The 23,567-nt window shown below is 39.8% G+C and overlaps 1 protein-coding gene and 1 long non-coding RNA gene across 12 annotated transcripts in view; both read left to right on the top strand.

Annotated features, from left to right (window-relative positions):
* LOC124294576 overlaps positions 1 to 12,875 on the top strand; it is a 67,457-nt gene extending 54,582 nt beyond the window's left edge. For 6 of the 11 annotated variants that reach the window (XR_006904472.1, XR_006904468.1, XR_006904471.1 and 3 more), the window contains 2 exons: positions 8,656 to 8,777; positions 9,659 to 9,790. Coding sequence is in view for 1 of the 11 variants with exons in the window: in XM_046740394.1 (XP_046596350.1) it covers positions 9,659 to 9,743 (85 nt within the window). In the remaining 10 variants the exon portion in view is untranslated. Of the gene's footprint in view, positions 1 to 605; positions 835 to 8,655; positions 8,778 to 8,941; positions 9,143 to 9,658; positions 9,791 to 9,996 lie in introns of those variants that run through there. The other 5 variants (XR_006904475.1, XR_006904473.1, XR_006904480.1 and 2 more) reach the window with 5 other exon arrangements.
* Positions 12,876 to 13,615: 740 nt separating this feature from the next.
* Positions 13,616 to 14,254, top strand: LOC124294579. Its single transcript, XR_006904483.1, has 3 exons — positions 13,616 to 13,780; positions 13,911 to 14,045; positions 14,146 to 14,254. It is a non-coding gene; the product is annotated as an uncharacterized LOC124294579 (long non-coding RNA).
* Positions 14,255 to 23,567: the final 9,313 nt, after the last annotated feature.

The raw sequence follows: 23,567 nt of genomic DNA, 5'->3' as shown, positions 1-23,567 counted from the left end.
TGACATTGAATCGTCATTTTCCACGTTGATCGACGATCTGACGATATAGAAAAATTTTCGTCATTTGAACGACAACTCTATCGAAAACAAATTGCTAAATATTTCTGTCTTCCGAAACGATGAAGGCTGTGTTCAAACAAATTAACGAACGTATGATAAGTTCATTTTTACGCGTTTCGCTGATCAATCAAGGGCCCGAAAATTTGTTTATGGTGCACTGAGCGTACGTATAAATACGATTGTGCTATGCGTGGTGTATAAAGTTTTATACAGCCATACGGTGTGCGTACAAAAGGTACGGGAGATTTTTTATGCGACTATATGCGGGCACCTCTCTACTTCCATTTTATTCAATTTAAGAGCAATTGCTAGTAATTAAGATACCATCTTTTTTTTAATTCACCTATACCTATACCAATCACGTGGGCAACCCGCAGGATGTTAGGAATAACCTTTCGAATGAATTCGTCTCGTTGATACATTTCACATATTTACAATACAAAATCTTGGATAGATTTTAGAACGCCTCTGTGAATTGTCGTCTGGAAAAAAGAAGCAGAAATTATAAATAAATCATAGAAAGTACAATCCCCAAGTTTTTTCAGGGTCGATGTCCGCCGTTTTCAACAGCTATGCACACACGAGACGAGGTGAAATAGCTAATAACGAGAACATCTGTCTGACGTGAGGCTGAAACTCCCACTTGATTCGAGCGTGTCACTTTACTCGGGAATCGAGATAGGTAACTCGAAACGGTGAACGTGGTCTGGGACCGTAGACCACAATTACCGCAATCGCCTCTTGATAGGGTTAATGTGCCACAAAAGGTTACAGGTACGTGTGATAAAAACTACGCGAGTTGAATTTTTCAAGGTAAAAACTTTCTGGAATACGGTGTGAAAATAATGGTTTTCTTCACGTAAATGCAGAAATTAATGCATCTTAGGCGATGAGGATAGTTGTTTCTAGTCGACTTGTTAAAATTCATGTACGTATTATTTTTCTTAGCATCCGATGAAATTTACGAAGAAAAAGGTTGCAGCGCTTCGATTATCATTTCTTTTCTAAAATTCCAATTCATTCTAAAGATCACGATCGTAACGTAACAGCACATCGAACGGGAATTATATTTTCCTCAATTAAAATTTCACGTTAAATTATAATTATATCACGAGACTGAGAATTAATAATGAAAAAGTCGTCGCACGCACTGCTCAAAGACCAATTGAAAACTTAATATCACAACCGCGGGTTTTCTGTGAGGCGTAAATGGACGTTCGACGGATTCAAGCGGTAGAAAAAAAAATTGTTATTCACGATGTATCGTAAATTGAAAAAAAATATGAAACATTGAAAAAATGAAATGAGCTCGTTTTCCACAGTTCGAAAAACGCTCATCTTTCGACAGAATCTTTTTTTTAATCCAAACAAACTCTTAAGGGGGTGTTACGGTGAAAAAACGCAAATTTCTTTTTCTCATCCGCTACACCCTGACATACTCTCTGTACGAAACATGGCGATCGATGCATCTCTTTGTTGGCAGTGTTATGGCGAAAATGAACCGTCGAAGCGAACGAGTGTGAGTCACACTGTAGATAAAATTGTGAGTGCACAGCTTCGCGAGATTCGTTAAGAACTGTGCGAGCGTGGGTGGTTATGGCTTCGAGGGATTCCCCCGGGAGTCCGGAGATCGACGTGCCGAGGAATCTGCAGACTGGTAATATTACATTACTACTTCTCCGATTCACCTTATTCAAGGTTATTCGTTACGCACATTCGTTTGGTGTATCGGATAACGATGCGCAAAGTTTCTTTGCGCGAGAGACGAGGAGATATAATATTACGGTTGTTCGTAAATCGTAGCGCAAGGGAAATAAATTTTGTACACATTCGTGCGGGAGGATATTTGTAAGGTAAAAAAAACTTTCAACATTTGCCTGAATGTTTCTGGACCTTTTTAAGATTTATTTAAGTTGATAAATTCTGTAACGAGAGTGTAGATGTGAGTATATCGTTTGAACTTTTACCACGTGTGAAGATAAAAACGGGTATTTTTTTTTCCACTTTCTATTTACGCGAAAAACATGAGGATACATTCGAAAATGTTGAAATTTAAAAATGGATCGATTAATGGTAAAAGGTCGTTACGCCCTTTTTATCACGATCCTTGTGAAAAATAATCACTTTCACTTATGGTGTGAGGTCGCATTTGCCCGCATACGATATTATTTTCTGAGCAAATAAATATGTCTAAACATTCTTCCCGAAATTGAGGAATCTTCTCTATACCATACTTATACCATTACGTTCGATAACATTTCTCGAGAAAATATAAAACTTTAAAAACTTTTCCCAAAATCGATAAATCTTTATGTTTCGACGGCCTTTGCGTCGTTTATGAAAAAAACACAAAATTGCCAGATGCGACCTTATACCATTTATAAATGTGATGAATAATAATATATTTTGGTAGCTAGAGGACGTATCCACAAAATCTAAGGCCGTTTATCTTTATTTTTTCAGCCAACTTTAGTTTAGATATGAGTTTCGAGTGCTTTGGTAGCGAATGCCGCGGAAAAAAAAATTATACGCCTTTTTACCTTCATATTCACCTTTTTGGCACATACGTCTGAAAATGTTTTGCTGAAGTTTGGAAATTATTCATTGTTTTCCATCCCGGTGCAGAGTGTTGAAAAATTTCCGTTTTCCACGATAAACTTTCTCGGCAAAATTTTATGACTCTGTCCTTGTAAGTAGCAACATTACGTTTGATATTTTTTCTAACGTCCCTACATGATTAATCAATTTTTACGCACGATGGGATCGTGGAGTGCTTAGCTGGTTTGTCATTGCGAAAAATGCCCGGTGGGAAAAAGCAAAAAACCTGCCGCTTCCAAATTTAGAGCACGTTTTGTCACCCCACGTAATCGCATTTCCGAGTATTTTTAGCACCGTCTGCGTTTACGTATCCACGTGTATAATTGAATCCTGAATATTTCTTATGAATTTTTATTCCGCGGTAACATGATATTTTTCAAGTTCAATTCCACATTATAAACTATAATTTTCACATATTATATATACCTCGTTAGCTCTGTGCAATAATATGTGCAGCGTGTGAAAATTTGCGAAACTATTTTTTGTATATTATTTACACATAGGCAATGAAAGGTTGTACTGAGAAGAAATTTGTTACGAATGGTTAGAAATTTTCGTAGTTAAATAATGATTGTTCATTTGAAAGTAGATTTTATAATAGAATTCAACCAAATTTTTGTTCAGCATGGTATAAATCGACGTAAACTTGACAAGACTAAATTAAGTCAAAATGCTGAAAGATACCAACACGAAGGTGTTAAATAACTATAAGTATTGCACTATTAACTATTTCAATACTAAAAATATTTGTAAAATTTATTTACACACATACACACACACACACATATATATATATATATATATATATACAGACAGAACATTTAGCTAAGCATACAGTTTAAAATTTATTAAATTTTTTCAACTATAAATCTGAACTTTCCTGCCAGTGAAGTATGTTTTACATAAAAGTATGGTCAAGCAGAACTTTCTCTCGTTGTGTGTTTTTGAAGTTTTATTGTAGACTTTAAGTCCTTGGTTCGAAGTGCACGAAATCATTAAAATTCTTGTACGGCTTGGAAATGTGACGTGACAGAATCTAAAGATTCATGTCTGCGGTTCACCACACGATTAATCGCAGGTTTCACAGGAAATATCCATAATGTGTTTGCAAATTAGAGAATTTTAATTTGAAAGTAGAAAAGCAAGCAGGGAAAACAGTTTTTTCGCGATATTTTTCATCAGCATCCGCGATGATCTCGATAACGGCCGAGTTAAAAATCTGAAACTGATACGACTTGGCAGTGAAATGAAATAAAATGGAAAAAACTTTCCGAACGACAAAAAATTTATACATTAAAAAAAAAAAAAAATTAATATACCTATGAACTGGAAAAAACATAGTCGATTATTTAGAAAAAGTGATAAAGAAGAAAAAGTAAAGGTTTTCTCGGTGAAATATTGAAAATCGATCCATTTCCGGTAGGACCGGAAGTTCAAGCTGAACTAGACTCATAGCAATTTTTTATGACCATCATTCCGTTGAAAAATCCTCTAGGTAAGTTTAAAATTTTTTCATCCAAACAGTTCCGAGATTATCGTGGAAGTTTGCCGGACACATCGACAGATCGAGATTTTTTTAAAAACCTGTTTTTCGAATTCCAGAGGTTCGAAAACGTGAAGATTCGTGGAAATTAGATGAATCGATTTTCGACCGAAACCAATACTGTTCTTATTCCACCAAAGGTGAAATGTTACGACGAGTGAAAATCTAGTTTTTAAAACGATATCGCTCTCAGAAGCCGACCATATAACCCAAGATAAAACTGCTCGGACATTTTGTCTCGCATCACACGTTTGACCGTGTGACTAATCCATTCCCCTCGCGCCGCAAGATGGGTTTCAAATCGTGGCTTCACCGCGATTGTTTCGAAATCGTGCGAACGGTAAAACGATAGAAAATCGCATTGACACTGGAGCGCGGCGAAGAGGAACAAAGGCCCGAAATGCACGGCATATATTCGCAGAGTAGGAAAGGGGGGAGGATTTAATGCGGGGCCCCGCGGGCACCTTCGACTTGCACCCCGTCCGTAATTTCGATGGGACATACCTAGTATGGAACGGGTAATTTACCGTTCGCCGATGAGAAAGAAGTCGGGTTTCCCATTATGTCCCATGGCATATAATGCGTCTGCGGATCGTAACAAGTAGAGAGTATAGAGAAAGAGGGGGTGAAAGTCGGACGAAGGGGGAGACGAGAGGGAGAGACTAGATATATGTACACCACCCCCTTGGATTTCGGGGGCACCGTTGCACCCGACACGTGGCAGTTGAGCAGTTCCCCCTGGACCCCATCGCTTGGCTCCCATAGGATCCGCGGACCTCGTGGACCCCCGTATGAACAAAGCTGTGTGCCTCCAGCGCACTGCGAGTTTGGTGCTCTATACCTTTTATCCATCAGGCGTGTCTGCGTGTGTCCGTGGCGTCCATGGACACAATACTGTAATGCCATTGTATAAATACGGTACGGGACTGACGATGAACAGGGAAGCTGAGCGAGCGATCGCATGAGTCATCTCCTGCAGTATATATCGCCAGGAACGTAAAACGTATCGCTCAATCCATCGGGCGACACGCGTCTCTCTGCCCAGCATCCTTCTGTCTGGACGTAATGTCAGGCTATAAAGGTGTGTTTAACTCGGTCCGTAACCTGGCGGGGAACGCGAGAGTATCGAAATCACGACTTTTTAGAAATCATAACGTTGATCGGACCCAACGAAGGAAGGAAGAATGATTGAAAAACTGAATTAAGCAATCATTTGTATCTATACGCTTGAGAAATCAAGTTTCACGCTTGCTGTTACTGTTACTTTATTCGTAATCGCCCGTAATTCACGCTCGTTGTACGGAAACTGAATCTAGGGGATCATATTTAATCAAAATTACTACGATTTTTGAGTCTATGCGGTTGTCAGATTTGTTCTAATCGTTAATGTTTGTTACTCTTCGGTAAAGATCCATGTATCGCGAAGAAACAGAGAAAACTGCAGTGTAGTAAAAAAAATATCGTCCTTCAATGGTACTTCAATTTTCGTCAACTAATTGAAAATGGTTGAAAAACTTTAATCTATTTTAGAAGTAACCTGGTCGGAGTAAAGTTGATAGTTATACGATTCCTGTTTGCATAGTTACACGATAGAAGAACAACGGGTAAAAAGTTATTAAGCCCCTCGCAATAAAATTGCAACCGATTTGCAACGAGCTTGGAGCAGCAACTGATTGTGAGTCATATTTCAGAAAAACTATAATTGTTTTGCATCATCGTAAGCATTCTTGATTCGAGATAATCCGTCAATGAAAACGAATTTTTGAATACCGTTTTCCACATTGTTACGGATTTTTTTTCAACAATATGTATACCATTCTACGCAGTGAAGTGAGTCAAGTAAATCGTTACGTTTTTATGGTTATAGTGTTTTACCAATATCATCAACTCCACATGGATTTTCAATCTTTTGATACCGGTCAGTTTGAGGATATAAAAACAAAGAACGATTTGCAACAGGGTAACTGGTTCTAGACGTCAAATTTTGATTTCTTCCAAGCAACTAATGACAGAAAAAATAGTTTCATGAGATAAAGTTTTTTTTTTTTTTTAATTTCAACATGCTCCTGCCTGCTGCTTATGCCATCGACCGAAAACTTCAAGACTTATTTATCAACGTAAAAAAGACAAAAACAAACTCTATAATTGATAAACGAAGATTTTGATTAATATTCGATACATAGAATGAAAGTTTATTCCTTTAAACATAAAACCAAAAAGGCAGAATATTTTTTTGTCCACCTATGTACCTAATCCATCCCATACATCTCCAGAGTTTGTTCATACAGCATACCGGTGGTGAACATTGAATAAGATATATTCCCGAGCACTTGCGATATTCCACATACGCAGTGATTTTTGAGTTCTGTGAAATAGTTATGGGTTATACGTTTATCGATTTATCAAGGCGCCCTGCCGGGGCTGCGCCACTTGTATCAGAACGTTCACAGGTATACGTACGTCCCTATCATCGGTCAATGCATCAATTCGGCACGCGTATGTGTTTGTAAACGTATTTCCACACGCGTCCGTGCGTGTGTAGCCCCGTCGACCCCCCAACGAAAAGCAGGCATCAGGAATGGGACACACCGTCGCACAGGACCCCCATATGACATCATCCCCCGCTCGTTTCAGTCGCTGACTTCTGTCGCCTGGGTCCAAACACCCTCCGCTCCCCTTCTTGCCTTTTATCGTTCTCTCTCTCTCTCTCTCTCTCTCTCTCCCTCTCTCTCTCTCTCTCTCTCTCTCCGCGTATCTCGCTCTCGATCGCCGTGCGTCGTCTCCTCCCTTCACCTTTAATCTTTATCAATCCGTCGGTCCGTCAGTCCGTCCGTCGTTCGTCGGTAGGTTCGTGGATCGTTCAGCGTCCGAAAACTGGGCTCCACGCCGCGTATTATTCACGCCGGTTGGCTCGCAAAGGGTGGATGGAACCCCAGATCCTCGCCTCGGTTCTCGCCCCATGCCGCAGTCCTCACCCTTCTTAAACCCCCGCCGCCTAGCCTGGTGTATGAAATATTGCAGGACGGTAGGATGTATGCAGACGTGGCCGAGTTATATGTGTGCATTCTATGCTCCGCTCTGCCCCAATGGTGTAGAGTTACTCCCGGCGACTTGTCTTCGGATCTAGGAGTGCACCGACTTATCCACACGCCTCTGAATTACGGACCGAGCTTAATGCCAGGTTTTCCGATTACCTTTGTGCGGAGGCATCGCTCTGGCCTAAAACCCCCGCGATACGTTGTCCGGTGTTTTAGGAGATAGTTTGGAATTTTTATTATTTCTATTTGTTTATGGATGGCTCGAGGAAAGTTCATTCATTCATACGGTGCGCTTTGCAAGCTGCTCGTCTATCCGTTAGATGCAGGGATTCGGCTGTGATATTGTAGAAGGAAAACTAGAGCAGTAGAAGTAAATACATTGGGAGAGATTCGAACGAAGCTCTTGGTGCATTTCGGCAATTAAAGAATATTCTTTCAACTTCCTGCATAACGCTACATTTGTACAAGGTTTTTACATTTCGTTATATTTCATGTTTGAGTAGCTCTTGATGATGCAGCGTGTAACGTTAGCCCAATTTTTTGCACGTGTGTTACATAAGAAAAGCGCACATTGCGATTAATGAGGGTTATATTTTTATTACGCAATCGAATGGTTTTTTCACAAAATCATTCCATCGATCACTTGTCAAATAGATGTAACAGACATTTTATCGAAGGTAATACTCAGTTGCACGGGTGAACTGAGTTAAACATGCGCGAAGACTTATTTGACAATTATACGGAGTTTCTGTGTTGACGCGTATAGTTAGCCAAAAATCGATACGTTTTGTCGAGCTCATTGCGAAATGGTCCCTCATTGAGCATTCAGCAAATGATTGTATTTGCAAGGTGCGATGATCTCTTGAAAAACATGAAAATTGAAAATACTGGTATTACAAACAAAAGCTTAAATACCGATGCTTGCGTTTCATATCGTTTCAGAATGGCTAAAAACCTATTCAGATAATTCTGTTTCACTGTACGATGGCTCATTTTATTCAGAAAGAAGACTGTCCTCTACGAAATCGCTGAAACTGATTTTATTTTTTATCAGCAGTGAATGCAGCACGATCATACTCAACGTCGGTGCAATGTTGCAGAATTAAATTATCAACGATTCGAAAACGACAAAGAATAGTTCAGTAATGTCGTAGAAAATGGTTTTTCGAATAAAATGAGCCGTTTCAGAATAAAATCGGAAGAATCTACTCAATTTTTAAACCATTTTGAAGCGATTCGAAATGACGTACGGTTAACCGAGCATTTGTTTGTAAGATCTCCGGTATTTTCTATTCGTGTATTATGACAGAAAAACTTCGTAAATTGCGAATTTAACAATTTGATAAAATACTCAGTATACGACCATCTCTTAATAAAATTAATCTATACTTCTAATCGATCAATTTTTGGCCACAGATTTTCCTCAACCGATCGACCGGCGATGAAACATCGGGGGAATAATGGCACCTGAGGCGTGGGAGTATCCTGTGCGGGTACCTGTTCCTACGTACAGTCCTGGAATCACCAGGTTCGGACAGGTGGGAGGAGCTAGTAACCAAAAACCGAGCCACACCTACTATATTGATCATTTGCCCTCCTCGTTTTCTTACCTGCGGATGTGGAGAAGTGGAAGTGGGGAGTCGGGAACGAGCGGTTTCAATTCCTCCCAGTGCTACCATTTCTCTTTTCTCTTCTCCCCACTTCACACTTCACCATCTCGTTTTACTCAAACCTGAATACTTTGTCATTCGCGATTCGTACGATTGTTTTTCACCAATGATGAGCTCTGGAGAAATTCATTCGCTTGAGTACTAGTGAATGTTGCACAAAAAACAAAAAAAAAAAAAACGAGGGAAAAAAGTAGGCAAACCGAGAAGCCTTTTGTTCAGGTCATGACTGCCAAGTGAGTTCCCTTGGGTTACTTTATTACTTACTTCCTCATACTACGAAACTCATAAATACTAGACTCCTTTGCATAATATTGACTCAAGCTTTTGAATAATATTTGACTCGAAGTAGTAGCTTCAACTGTGAGATAAATTTTATTGATGCACGTTAAGAGTAGGTATTTCTAATTTTTACGACAATTCGATCAAATATACATGATAGATAAGTTTGTAGGTTAATACTTATTTTAAAAATGTTCACATGTCGCTGTATTCAGGTTGAGTTAGAGCTATGTGTCACAGAGTTGACCATATCATCAGTGCGGTTACGGTAGAGATAGGAATTACAAAAATGTAACAAAGAAAAGAAAGTCCTTACCGGGAATCATGTTTGCCTGATCATTTTAATTTATTTATTCTTCATCTTTACGGAATAGTTCTACTAATTGAGTGACTATTCACTTTCCGAAACATGAAACCATATGTTTATTTGTGCATGTTGTAAGTAAAACATTGTTTATTGTTATTTTCAGATTTCATCAACGTCTGGAACTGGATGAGTCGTATATGATACGGAAAACCGACCTAATATTACAACAGTTTGGTCCCGTTTACTAGTAAGGGAAGTAATATGTCAATATTAACAATAAATTAGTCTGTCGATATATATTCTATACTTATAAATGTCACGTATAGAAGATATCTGAAAAAGAAGAGATTTTTTAAATCGAACATGAATGTAAATATTCAGTGTGAAAGAATTGGAACGTAGCACGAAGTTATACAAATGTGACCAAGAGAATGAGGATTTATATTTACGTATGTACAATAAGGACTTATCAGTGAATTCGTTGGTTAAATATTGTTACAGTAATAAGACGGTGCGCTTCACAAGTTGATCACATCGGGACTGAGGGTGACAGGAAGAAAAGGTTGAAATTTTCGATGAAGTAACAGAATAAAGCTTCTCATGATCCTAATTAGATTTAAGGTGGAAAATACGTATCCTAAAGGAAACCGCAGCTTTTCATGCGCGCGCATCGAAGCAATTGATACCGCAAATACGGAACATCTGAATTCTCTTAGAAATTTAGCGCCACTTTATGCAATCAGCTGTTGTTCTGATGCGAGCAGCGATTCTTTCCTAATAAATTGAGCAAACGCAAAAGTAAAAACCTTTCCAGTCCGTGTCACGCAGGCGTGCGCGTGTGGCCTGGCATTCGTTCGACATCGATTGTTGGTCTAGTTCACGGTAAACGTGGAGTAGACATTTGAGAAACACAGAAAATGTAAAATTCTGATACTGACGTCTGTAATCACGCTTTGACGATGGTATAGAGGAGAAAGGTGCTAGAGGATGCATATACTGTAGTGATACTGTTACATCGAACAATTTTACATCACAAGTTACGTAAAATATGTGTACTACATAAGAGCTGTGTTGTCGGATGTTTATTTATTACAGAAATCGTTTCTAGCAAAAGATATTTATTTCCAAAGAGTTACGAAAAAGCATGACAGTTATTCAGCTAATAGTCCTATGTTGATCTACGTGTCTTTTTCACATTACGGGAGGTCCGATTGATCTGGTGAGCGTCGTTTGAATAAAGTGTAAGCAATAGAATTTTTCAGTTAAGAAAAAAAAGAGCTGATCAATTGGACATTTTCATGCTGTTTTTGGCGAATTTGCAAAATAATAAGATCAGTTCAATCAGACAGTAAGCAAAACGAATTTATTGTGCACAGTCTCGACTCGCTGCGAACAAATGATCAGGAGTTACGGCTGGAAAACATGAATTTTCTTCGTGTTTTCTTGGTATTCTCTCACCTGTTGGTGCTACTATGTTTTGAATGCCATATTTGCAATCCTGATCATTGAATGAGTTTCGAGGTGGTCGTTGATTATCGATTCTGGGACAGAAGATTTATTGCTCGTGGAAAGAGTAAGGTAAGCCCTATTGGATTTATTGTAAGAATTTCAACGATTTTCCGAAATTCTGGGATAGTGTTTCATGCGCTGTGTCGGCTTCATTTTGTGGGTGGAAAAGTGCTGGAATCAATTCTTTGTGGCACTATTCCGACGTAATTTTGCGAAAGGAATCGATTGGGCGCAGCCCGAATACGCTGCGAGCAATGGCTCAAAAGTTGTAGCCGAGAAGGCAGGAACACTTTCGGATTTTTTCTTGCTGCCGGTCCTTTGCTGGTTCACAATCACGAAAACTGCAAAGTCTTATATGTACTATGGATCAAAAGTGACGTCTGTAATCCATGAAATTTTCAGCTAATTCTAGAAAAGGTGTGAAAGAATACTCACAAATTCATTGCTTAAAGGTTTGGTTTATTTAATATAACCCAATTCTTTTACAAGTGTGTTGCTATCAGTGCCCCTCAATTCCATAAGTTGATTAATAGAGCTTAACTTAAAGTTCAAAAGCAGTTCAAAAATATGATCAAACACTACGTACATAAAATAATGTATTTCGTAACAAGGAAGCAGACTCGGCAACTACGCGAGGTGAAATGACCGTTGCATCCTAGTTGCACATGATTTTTTATGTAACAAGAGTTCGTCAAGCGTCCTTTTACGAAGCACGAAATTGAGTATCGGGTTGCATAACGTCAGATTTGTTGGCTACCGCGCACGCACGCAGTACTGAATAGACCAGTCCTTAATCCCAAGAGTGAAAAGTGGTCTTTTCAGTACTCCGCGCATGCGCATTTGTAAACTCACTCCACCGCCATAGAATCTGGTATTTTGTGTACGGAAAACACGCGTGGAAAAACGCTCAAGACATGCTTGCGATATAGAAATCTAATCATCACACAAGGGCAATGGTGTGCAGTATACATATTCTACAATCAGAATATGAAAATTACTATATTAAATAGTGATTATCAGAGTTGCATATTCCGTCTTATAGTGTACTCATTAATTTGATAGTCTGTTGAGCTCTGAAATAAACTCCCGTGAGTGCTACCCGCATCATAATGGGCATAGAGGTTGTTTGTTAACACGTCTTGATGGTGTCCAAATTGATAAAAATATACATCCAAAATCGAATGTAACATTAATCGAAGTACAGTACATGATACAGTCAAGATGATATGAGAAATGAAATTTATAACATAAATCAGTAAGCCTTAGCTGTAAGCAGCTATACAGAATGAAAATGAATATAAATAGTAATTAGAATAAGTATTAACAGAGATCACCGAATACGATTTAAAAATAAGGTAGTAAGCAATTGTTAGATAGAGTGACATGTAACGCGATGTTAATAAGAGGAATAAAATCAGCAATTTATGATTCAGAAATCTGTCTATACGTATTCCGACATTTATTGTCCTCTATCAAACTGATGTGAAACCGACATCATGGTATTAAACAAATCTTGTCGTAGAACATCTAATCTTTCAAATTTCTGCTGTTTCATCTTGTTATCATCAGACGGCATGCTCCCAGTACATTCTATGCTTCGAGCATATATTATTGCAGAGAGCTACATGTCCCATCGACATCGCAAAACTGCAGCCGAAGTGATGAGAGAGAAAGATATGTAGTATTCTAGCGTCACTCCGTCTCTTTTACTCTGCATTTGGTCATTTGATGAGATCAGAGGAAATGCATTGACCAATCAGGTGTAGAGCGAGAGAGGCGGATTATAACTAAATATACCTTTCCTTCTCACTTTTCCGCTATACTTTTTGTACACGGAAAGCTATCTCCAATAGAAAATGCTCTAATATTTTATGTAGCGTGTCTTCTGTAATGATTCCATGGCTGTGTGGCATGGGCTCCATGGGTATACCCACCTGCATGGATATATCGGCACATACATGGTATGGACTGCGTGATCTCAACATAAAGGCGTTCCAAAAGTACCCTCTAGAGTTAGACGTTGACTGAAGAATATGAAGACAGTTGCCTGAGTTGGGCTTTAGTGTGACAACCGAAAGTCGTCGTGCGCTTGCGCCCTCTGTGACGACCCGACGGTAGAGTTGAGAACTTTAGAAGAACATCAGAGAGTTACCGATTTCAACATGATGCTGACTGCATTCACCTTCCGAGTAACACAGTCTTCGCAATGGTAAGCCCAAGCTAGTACTTAGCCTGTGTGTACTTACCGACTTGCCGGCGATATTAGAAATTAATAATGAGAATAAATTTCTTCCAAAATTCGTAGGAAATCAGTGATTTAATTGAAGTATAGGTACCCGAGAGAAGAATGTATACATAGATTATGAATAATAATAGAACAGTTGTAACAATGGTGCAAAGACCAAAAAGTATATATGTACATGCGGTCGATATTATATGTATGTACGATATTAATATGTATGATACATTTACGATCAATACGTGATGCATACTACAAATTTTATAATTTTCCAGGAGACGAACTAGATTATATACATACAATAATACGGCTATGATATGGAAATAGAAGAATTATTCATGTCGAAATGGGATTCTATTCGACAAGCGCTCGATGTATTCCATAACATTAATATTCATAATTATTCCAGTAACTTTCCAGAAAGAAAGCCCGAGTAACTGTAATACATCACGGATGCGCTAATTTGATGAAGATGAAATGAATGCTCCGTACATGAACAGTATTTGACACAGTGTCCTGATTTGAAGACCTAAAGAGGTGATTGTCAGCGATTTTTTTTTTTTTTTTTGATGGGGAGAGATAAAACGAAGCTTCTTGAAACTTCAAGTGTATTTTAACACACATTTGTAAGGTACAAGCAAAAATTTTTATCATCCAACTGTTGCAGAACGGCGCGGCACTGTTATTAGATGACCCGTTAACTGAAGACTATATCTTTAGTCAGCGGCTGACCATCGAAGGGCCTAGCCGATTGAGTCTGGAATCGACAGGAGAGATAAAATGCGTATTTCTTGTCTGAAATGTGAGAACTAGAATCATTATACATCACATTATACATCATCATCAGACATAGTATAAAGTTTCATAACAATGTTTGGATGATCGGATGTTTGGATGTTTAGAAAGTGACGTCACCCAAATTTTTTTTTGTTTTGCCGTCATCGATCTACGACCACGAAAATCAGCTAGCCGAATTCTTCAGTCCGGAAACAACCGCGCGGTAGAGCGGACGTATGAAAATCGCGCTCCGCAGATTTTGTGTGCCGGGTTCTCTACCTCCTGGATCCTGCGCTCCGGGTCCGTTTCCTGGTGCAACTCGACTTCCAAGACAAGCGCCCCGTAGTTTCTGCGCTCCAGGTCCGCTACCTGGTGAAACTCGACTTCCAGAACAAGCGCTCCCTAGTTTCTGCGTCCAAGGTCCACTATCTGGTGCAACTCGACTTCAGGGACAAGTGCTCCGTAGTTTCTACGCTCCAGGTCCGCTACATGGTGAAGCTTGAATTTCAGGAAAAGCGCTCCATGGTTCCAGCGCTCCAGGTCCGCTACCTGATCAAACTCGACTCTCGGAGGACAACGAAGACGAGGAGAACAAGGTGGACGAAGAGAACGAGGATTTCTGCACGGTGAGTATAACATTTTTCTACTATTCAATGGCAATTGTGATTTTATTCTATCCAAAATTTTTGAACTTGTTATGTTTACAATGAATTATTTCAATTCATATTTCGCCCAAGTCGTAATTCAGTAGCTATCATCGTGCTAGTGAAATTTCTATAATTTTTTCTAATTTTCTCATAATCTTCTTGGTAAAATCTGTCCATAAAAAAATGATATTATTCGTTACACAATATTTTTGATGTGTTCTAATACTGAAAATATTTATTACTATTCCAGGTATAACCCGAGGTCGTTATCGGTGGGTGTTGGAGGTGGTCTGAGGTGGACAAGAAGGAGGACGAGGAAGACGTGGAGAACAAGGTGGGGGAGGAGGACGAGGATTTGTGCTCGGTGAGTAAAACATTTTTATAATAGCTGATGGCAATTGTAATTATATTTCATCTAAAATATTTCAAACTTGTCATAGACACAATAAATTATTTCAATTTATTTTTCGCGAAGCACATATTCAGTAGCTTTGAATGCGCTAATAAAATTTATTATATAATTGATTCATTAATTACATTAATCCTTACACAATATTTTTGATGTGTTTACATACTGAAAATATTTATTACTATTGAAGGTACAACCCAAGGTGGTTATCGGTGGTCGTTGGAGGTGGTCGGAGGTGGACGAGGAGGAGGACGAGGAAGACGAGGAGAACAAGGTGGCTGAGGATTTGTGCTCGGTGAGTAAGACACTTTTATAATATTTGATGGCAATTGTAATTATATTTCATCTAAAATGTTTCAAACTTGTCCTGTTTACATTAAATTATTTAAATTCATTTTCCGCGCAAGCACAAATTCGGTAGATATAAATGCGCTAATAAAATTTATTATATTATTAATTAATTATTTAATTATATTAATCCTTGCATAATACTTTTGATGTGTTCTTGTACTGAAATTATTCATTACTATTCCAGTTATAACCCGAGGTGGTTAGCAGTGGTCGTCGGGGGTGGTTGGCGGTGGTTGGAGGTGGTCGAGCTGGACGAGGTGGAGGACGAGGATTCGTGCTCGGTGAGTTTAACATTTTTACAATATTTGATGAAGTAAAATCAGCATCAGGAGTAGGATCAGGGGAAGATGTAGAAATAGGAGTAGAAGTAGGAGTAGTGGTAGGAATAGGACTCGGAGTAGGAATATGAATAGAAGTAGGAACAGTAGGAGTTGGAGTGGGATTAGGAGTAGGACTAGTCGCAGTAGGAATAGGAGTAGTCGTCGTAGTAGGAGTAGGAGTAGGGGCAGAAGTAGGTAGGGCGAGGTGGGTCCTGAGAGGGGAGGGGAGGGGTGGGAAGGAGATATTATCACATCAAGTTATCAGTAATAAGCAATTGCGGGTAAAATATTAGCTTACTTTTTTAAGTATTTATGAATATAGCCTCTATGAATATTCATTGTTGATATATAAGGTCTGGCAACATACCTACTTTCTTTAAGAGATGTTGAAGCTTTTTAACATAATTATGTTTCAGTTCTGTGCCCCACCTAGTTATCCACTGGTACATATCCTCCGACGTGACATCGCTGTGCTACGTATAAAGAAGAAAAGATTGATTAAGATGCAAATTGCTCCTCTCTTCTTGCCATTGTGCTTTCAGCCATTGTTGTGCCGTGTGTTTAAAATTTAGGACAGTATATAATATAGAATAACAGGTACAGCTACGAATATAACACTATAATAAATCTTATAGAAATGAGCTCTCATTGAGATTTCTCTGTATTTATAACTCGACGCGAGAAGGCAAAAATCAATGTAATGCCATCTGTAAGGTAATTTGCCTCGTGTTTGCACAACGAGAACTCGTTGGGCATTTTGCGGTGAAATTTGAAAAATTGTTGTACAAGAAATTAAATAACTGTAAAAATGGAGAAATAATATTATCTCTAATAGTGAATGTAGCTAATACAGCTTTAACCGTATATTGATTATGTTAATGAACTATTGTGACAAGATCGGAATTAGATAAGCTCTCTAAATACTCTTTTCTAGACTATTAATTTATATCATGTATATGTAAATGTATACTTCTTCAGTTTATACAATCACTGTACTAGGATTACCCTTGCCACGTTTTACGTTGCGCTTGTGTAATTTGTATATTATTAACCTTACGTTTTACTCTATTTGCGACAAGTTATGAGTGTTTCTAATTTCTTGGCAATTATTTATGTACATTTATGTGTATATATGTATATGTATACTTATGCATGTGTATATACATATGTACACATATTTAAAACTAGATTTTTACAATAAACACAGAGGTTTTAGTATATTCACATACGGATTTCTGTGTAAAGGTATGCTTGAACTAAAATATCCTTATCTCTAATACGGAGTTCTTCGTAATTCGCATTTGTTCTTGTAACCCAATGTCCTACATACGATGGCAAAAATCGAGATCCAACTTAACTGAGTCTCAAAGCTCTGTTGACATAAAAGCAGCTATTTGATAGAATTTATAGTTTATAGTTTACACAGCCCATTGCATGATATTTAATTACAAATACATATGTTTCAATGTATTTAGGAATAATTTATCAAATATACAGAGGTCATGTGCAAATAATAAATGAATTCGACCGCAGTTTGATGTATTCATTAGTGCTTTATCAATAAATTTAAGCTTTGTTACTTCTTTTATTTTATTATGGATAATCAAAAACATTTCCGACTATTCGTGCTGTGGAAGCATGGGGATTAAACCAAATGTAGCAAAAGATTAGAAACAGTGTATGTAGAGTACGGGTATTTTTCTAACAATGCAAACACGTGCCGCTAGCTTAGTTTTGACATATCTAGAATACCACGCCTTGCGAATTAGCTTTCCAGACAGAGATGAATGATGAATTTTAAGGACTGCATTATCGTTGTTGAATACTCTACGCCTCATGGGAAACGAAAATCTGTAACGATAAAATTGATGCACCGCATCATCGTCGACTTTAACTTTTGAAATGTCCTACCATTTCCGAACACCTCCAACCATCCTACTTACCTATATTACTAGATTAGCTATGATATGAAAAGAGAAGAATTATTCATTTCGGAATGGGATTCTATTCGACGCGCGCTCGATGTATTCCATAACATTAGTATTCATAATTATTCCAACAACTTTTCATTTGCTCTCTCGATCTTGAATTTTCATAGGCATAGAATCGAAACGTTGTTTTAGCTGGTCGCAAGTGAAGTATCTGCGTTGGGTGGAGGAGCAGAATTGTTTTTCGAAAAGCATTCGGATGGAAAAAAATTCAGAGTAACTGTAATACATCACGGATGCGCTAATTTTGAACGAGATGAAATGGATGCTTCGTATATGAGACGGTATTTAACGCTGCGTAGTGATTTAAAGACCTGAAAAGGTGATAGGGAGAGAAAGAACAAAGCTTCTTAACACTTCGAGTGTATTTTAACACACATTTGAAAGATACGAGCAAAATTTTTCATCGTCCAACTGTCGCAGAACGGCAGCGTTATCAGCTGACCCGTTAACTGAAGGATATATCTTCAGTCTACGGCTGACCATCGAAGGGCATGGCCGCTTGAGTCTGGAATCGGCAGGAGAGATAAAGTGCGTATTTCTTATATGAAATGTGAAAACTAAAATCATTATACATCATATCATATCATCGTACATCATACATCATACATCATACATTATATCATATCATCACACATCATACATCATACATCATACATCATACATCATCATAGGTAGTATTAAAGGTCGAAACCAGAGTTCGGATGTCGGATGTTCAGAAAGTGACGTCACCAATTCAAAATCAGCTAGCCGAATTCCTCAGTCTGGAAACAACCGCGCAGTAGAGCGGACGGATGAGAGTCGCGCTCCGCAAATTTCGAGTAAGGGTTCTCAACCTCCCGATCCCGCGCATCGGGTCCGCTACGTATTTCGAGTACCGGGTTCTCAACCTCCCGGATCCCGCGGTTCGGGTTCGCTACGCGGTGAAACTCGACTTCCAGGATAAGCGCTCCGTGGTTCCTGGTTCACGTTTACAATAAATTATTTCAATTCGTTTTTCGCGCAAGCCCATATTCAGTAGCTCTCAGTCCGCTAATAAAATTTCTCGACTTCCAAGATAAGCGCTCCGTGGTTCCTGGTTCACGTTTACAATAAATTATTTCAATTCGTTTTTCGCGCAAGCCGAAATTCACTAGCTGTCAGTTCGCTAATAAAATTTCTCGACTTCAGGATAAGCGCTCCGTGGTTCCTGGTTCACGTTTACAACAAATTATTTCAATTCGTTTTTCGCGCAAGCCGAAATTCACTAGCTGTCAGTCGGCTAATAAAATTTCTCGACTTCCACGATAAGCGCTCCGTGGTTCCTGGTTCACGTTTACAATAAATTATTTCAATTCGTTTTTCACGCAAGCCGAAATTCAGTAGCTGTCAGTCCGCTAATAAAATTTCTCGACTTCCACGATAAGCGCTCCGTGGTTCCTGGTTCACGTTTACAATAAATTATTTCAATTCGTTTTTCGCGCAACCCCAAATTCAGTAGCTGTCACTGCGCTAATAAAATTTCTCGACTTCCACGATAAGCGCTCCGTGGTTCCTGGTTCACGTTTACAATAAATTATTTCAATTCGTTTTTCGCGCAAGCCGAAATTCAGTAGCTGTCAGTCCGCTAATAAAATTTCTCGACTTCCACGATAAGCGCTCCGTGGTTCCTGGTTCACGTTTACAATAAATTATTTCAATTCGTTTTTCACGCAAGCCGAAATTCAGTAGCTGTCAGTCCGCTAATAAAATTTCTCGACTTCCACGATAAGCGCTCCGTGGTTCCTGGTTCACGTTTACAATAAATTATTTCAATTCGTTTTTCGCGCAAGCCGAAATTCAGTAGCTGTCAGTCCGCTAATAAAATTTCTCGACTTCCACGATGAGCGCTCCGTGGTTCCTGGTTCACGTTTACAATAAATTATTTCAATTCGTTTTTCGCGCAAGCCGAAATTCAGTAGCTGTCAGTCCGCTAATAAAATTTCTCGACTTCCAGGATAAGCGCTCCGTGGTTCCTGGTTCACGTTTACAATAAATTATTTCAATTCGTTTTTCGCGCAACCCCAAATTCAGTAGCTGTCACTGCGCTAATAAAATTTCTCGACTTCCAGGATAAGCGCTCCGTGGTTCCTGGTTCACGTTTACAATAAATTATTTCAATTCGTTTTTCGCGCAAGCCGAAATTCACTAGCTGTCAGTCCGCTAATAAAATTTCTCGACTTCCACGATAAGCGCTCCGTGGTTCCTGGTTCACGTTTACAATAAATTATTTCAATTCGTTTTTCGCGCAAGCCGAAATTCAGTAGCTGTCAGTCCGCTAATAAAATTTCTCGACTTCCACGATAAGCGCTCCGTGGTTCCTGGTTCACGTTTACAATAAATTATTTCAATTCGTTTTTCGCGCAAGCCCATATTCAGTAGCTCTCAGTCCGCTAATAAAATTTCTCGACTTCCAGGATAAGCGCTCCGTGGTTCCTGATTCATGTTTACAATAAATTATTTCAATTCGTTTTTCGCGCAAGCCGAAATTCAGTAGCTGTCAGTCCGCTAATAAAATTTCTCGACTTCCACGATAAGCGCTCCGTGGTTCCTGGTTCACGTTTACAATAAATTATTTCAATTCGTTTTTCGCGCAAGCCCATATTCAGTAGCTCTCAGTCCGCTAATAAAATTTCTCGACTTCCAGGATAAGCGCTCCGTGGTTCCTGGTTCATGTTTACAATAAATTATTTCAATTCGTTTTTCGCGCAAGCACAAATTCAGTAGCTATAAATGCGCTAGTGAAATTTAGTCTCCTATTAATTAATCAATTATTTATATTGATTTTTACACAATATTTTCGATGTGTTCTTATACTGAAAATATTTATTACTATTCAAGGTATAACCTGAGGTGGTTGAAGGTGGTCGGAGGTGGATGAGGAGGAGGACGAGGAGGACAAGGCTTTGTGCTGGGTGAGTAAAACACTTTTATAATATTTGATGGCAATTGTAATTATATTTTATCTAAAATATTTCAAACTAGACATGTTTACAATAAATTATTTCAATTCATTTCTCGCGCTAGCACATATTCAGTGGCTATGAATAAGCTTATACAAGTTGTTATATTATCAATTAATTAATCAATTATATTAATTCTTACACAATATTTTCGATGTGTTCTTATACTAAAAATATTCATTACCATTCCAGGTATAACTCGAGGTGGTTGGCGGAGGTCGGAGGTGGACGAGGAGGAGGACGAGGTGGACCAGGAGGAGGACGAGGACCAGGAGGAGGACGAGGTGGACGAGGAGGAGGCGGGGTGGGTCGTGGGAGAGAAGAGGAGGGGAGTGGTAGGGGGGTGGTGGGCGGGGAGGGGGAAGGGGTTGGGGAGGAGGGGGCGGGAAGGGAAGAGGGGAGGGGAAGGGAAGGGAGGAGGGGGAGGAGGGGGCGGGAAGGGAAGGGGGGGAAGGGAAGGGGGGAGGAGGGGGGGGGGGGGGGAAGGGAAGGGGGGAGGGGGAGGGGCGGGGGGAGGGGGAGGGCGGGAGGGCGGGAGGGCGGGAGGGCGGGAGGGAGGGGCGGGCGCGGGGGCGGGAGGGAGGGCGGGAGGGAGGGAGTGGAGGACGGATGTCGGTGCGAGCCTGTTAAACTTAATAGAGCAGAACACACCCCCTACACGCCCGCCGGCCCCCGCGCCCGCCCCTCCCTCCCGCCCTCCCGCCCTCCCGCCCTCCCGCCCTCCCGCCCTCCCGCCCTCCCGCCCACCCCCTCCCCCCGCCCCTCCCCCGCCCCCCTTCCCTTCCCCCCCTGCCCTTCCCGCCCCCTCCTCCCGCTCCCCCCTTCCCTTCCCCTCCCCTCTTCCCTTCCCGCCCCCTCCTCCCCAACCCCTTCCCCCTCCCCGCCCACCACCCCCCTACCCCTCCCCTCCTCTTCTCTCCCACGACCCACCCCGCCTCCTCCTCGTCCACCTCGTCCTCCTCCTGGTCCTCGTCCTCCTCCTGGTCCACCTCGTCCGCCTCCTCGTCCACCTCCGACCTCCGCCAACCACCTCGAGTTATACCTGGAATAGTAATGAATATTTTTAGTATAAGAACACATCGAAAATATTGTGTAAGAATTAATATAATTGATTAATTAATTGATAATATAATAACTTATATAAGCTTATTCATAGCCACTGAATATGTGCTAGCGCGAGAAATGAATTGAAATAATTTATTGTAAACATGTCTAGTTTGAAATATTTTAGATAAAATATAATTACAATTGCCATCAAATATTATAAAAGTGTTTTACTCACCCAGCACAAAGCCTTGTCCTCCTCGTCCTCCTCCTCGTCCACCTCCGACCACCTTCAACCACCTCAGGTTATACCTTGAATAGTAATAAATATTTTCAGTATAAGAACACATCGAAAATATTGTGTAAGAATCAATATAAATAATTGATTAATTAATAGGAGACTAAATTTCACTAGCGCATTTATAGCTACTGAATTTGTGCTTGCGCGAAAAACGAATTGAAATAATTTATTGTAAACATGAACCAGGAACCACGGAGCGCTTATCCTGGAAGTCGAGAAATTTTATTAGCGGACTGAGAGCTACTGAATATGGGCTTGCGCGAAAAACGAATTGAAATAATTTATTGTAAACGTGAACCAGGAACCACGGAGCGCTTATCGTGGAAGTCGAGAAATTTTATTAGCGGACTGACAGCTACTGAATTTCGGCTTGCGCGAAAAACGAATTGAAATAATTTATTGTAAACGTGAACCAGGAACCACGGAGCGCTTATCGTGGAAGTCGAGAAATTTTATTAGCGGACTGACAGCTAGTGAATTTCGGCTTGCGCGAAAAACGAATTGAAATAATTTATTGTAAACGTGAACCAGGAACCACGGAGCGCTTATCGTGGAAGTCGAGAAATTTTATTAGCGCAGTGACAGCTACTGAATTTGGGGTTGCGCGAAAAACGAATTGAAATAATTTATTGTAAACGTGAACCAGGAACCACGGAGCGCTTATCCTGGAAGTCGAGAAATTTTATTAGCGGACTGACAGCTACTGAATTTCGGCTTGCGCGAAAAACGAATTGAAATAATTTATTGTAAACGTGAACCAGGAACCACGGAGCGCTCATCGTGGAAGTCGAGAAATTTTATTAGCGGACTGACAGCTACTGAATTTCGGCTTGCGTGAAAAACGAATTGAAATAATTTATTGTAAACGTGAACCAGGAACCACGGAGCGCTTATCGTGGAAGTCGAGAAATTTTATTAGCGGACTGACAGCTACTGAATTTCGGCTTGCGCGAAAAACGAATTGAAATAATTTATTGTAAACGTGAACCAGGAACCACGGAGCGCTTATCGTGGAAGTCGAGAAATTTTATTAGCGGACTGACAGCTAGTGAATTTCGGCTTGCGCGAAAAACTAATTGAAATAATTTATTGTGAACGTGAACCAGGAACCACGGAGCGCTTATCGTGGAAGTCGAGAAATTTTATTAGCGGACTGACAGCTACTGAATTTCGGCTTGCGCGAAAAACGAATTGAAATAATTTATTGTAAACGTGAACCAGGAACCACGGAGCGCTTATCGTGGAAGTCGAGAAATTTTATTAGCGCAGTGACAGCTACTGAATTTGGGGTTGCGCGAAAAACGAATTGAAATAATTTATTGTAAACGTGAACCAGGTACCACGGAGCGCTTATCGTGGAAGTCGAGAAATTTTATTAGCGGACTGACAGCTACTGAATTTCGGCTTGCGTGAAAAACGAATTGAAATAATTTATTGTAAACGTGAACCAGGAACCACGGAGCGCTTATCGTGGAAGTCGAGAAATTTTATTAGCGGACTGACAGC

The sequence above is a fragment of the Neodiprion lecontei genome, chromosome 1 (genome assembly GCF_021901455.1).
Source record: "Neodiprion lecontei isolate iyNeoLeco1 chromosome 1, iyNeoLeco1.1, whole genome shotgun sequence".
In the NCBI taxonomy this organism is placed as follows: Eukaryota; Metazoa; Arthropoda; class Insecta; order Hymenoptera; family Diprionidae; genus Neodiprion; species Neodiprion lecontei.
The sequence above is the reverse complement of the archived record's forward strand: the minus strand, read 5'-3'. Positions and strand labels throughout refer to the sequence as shown.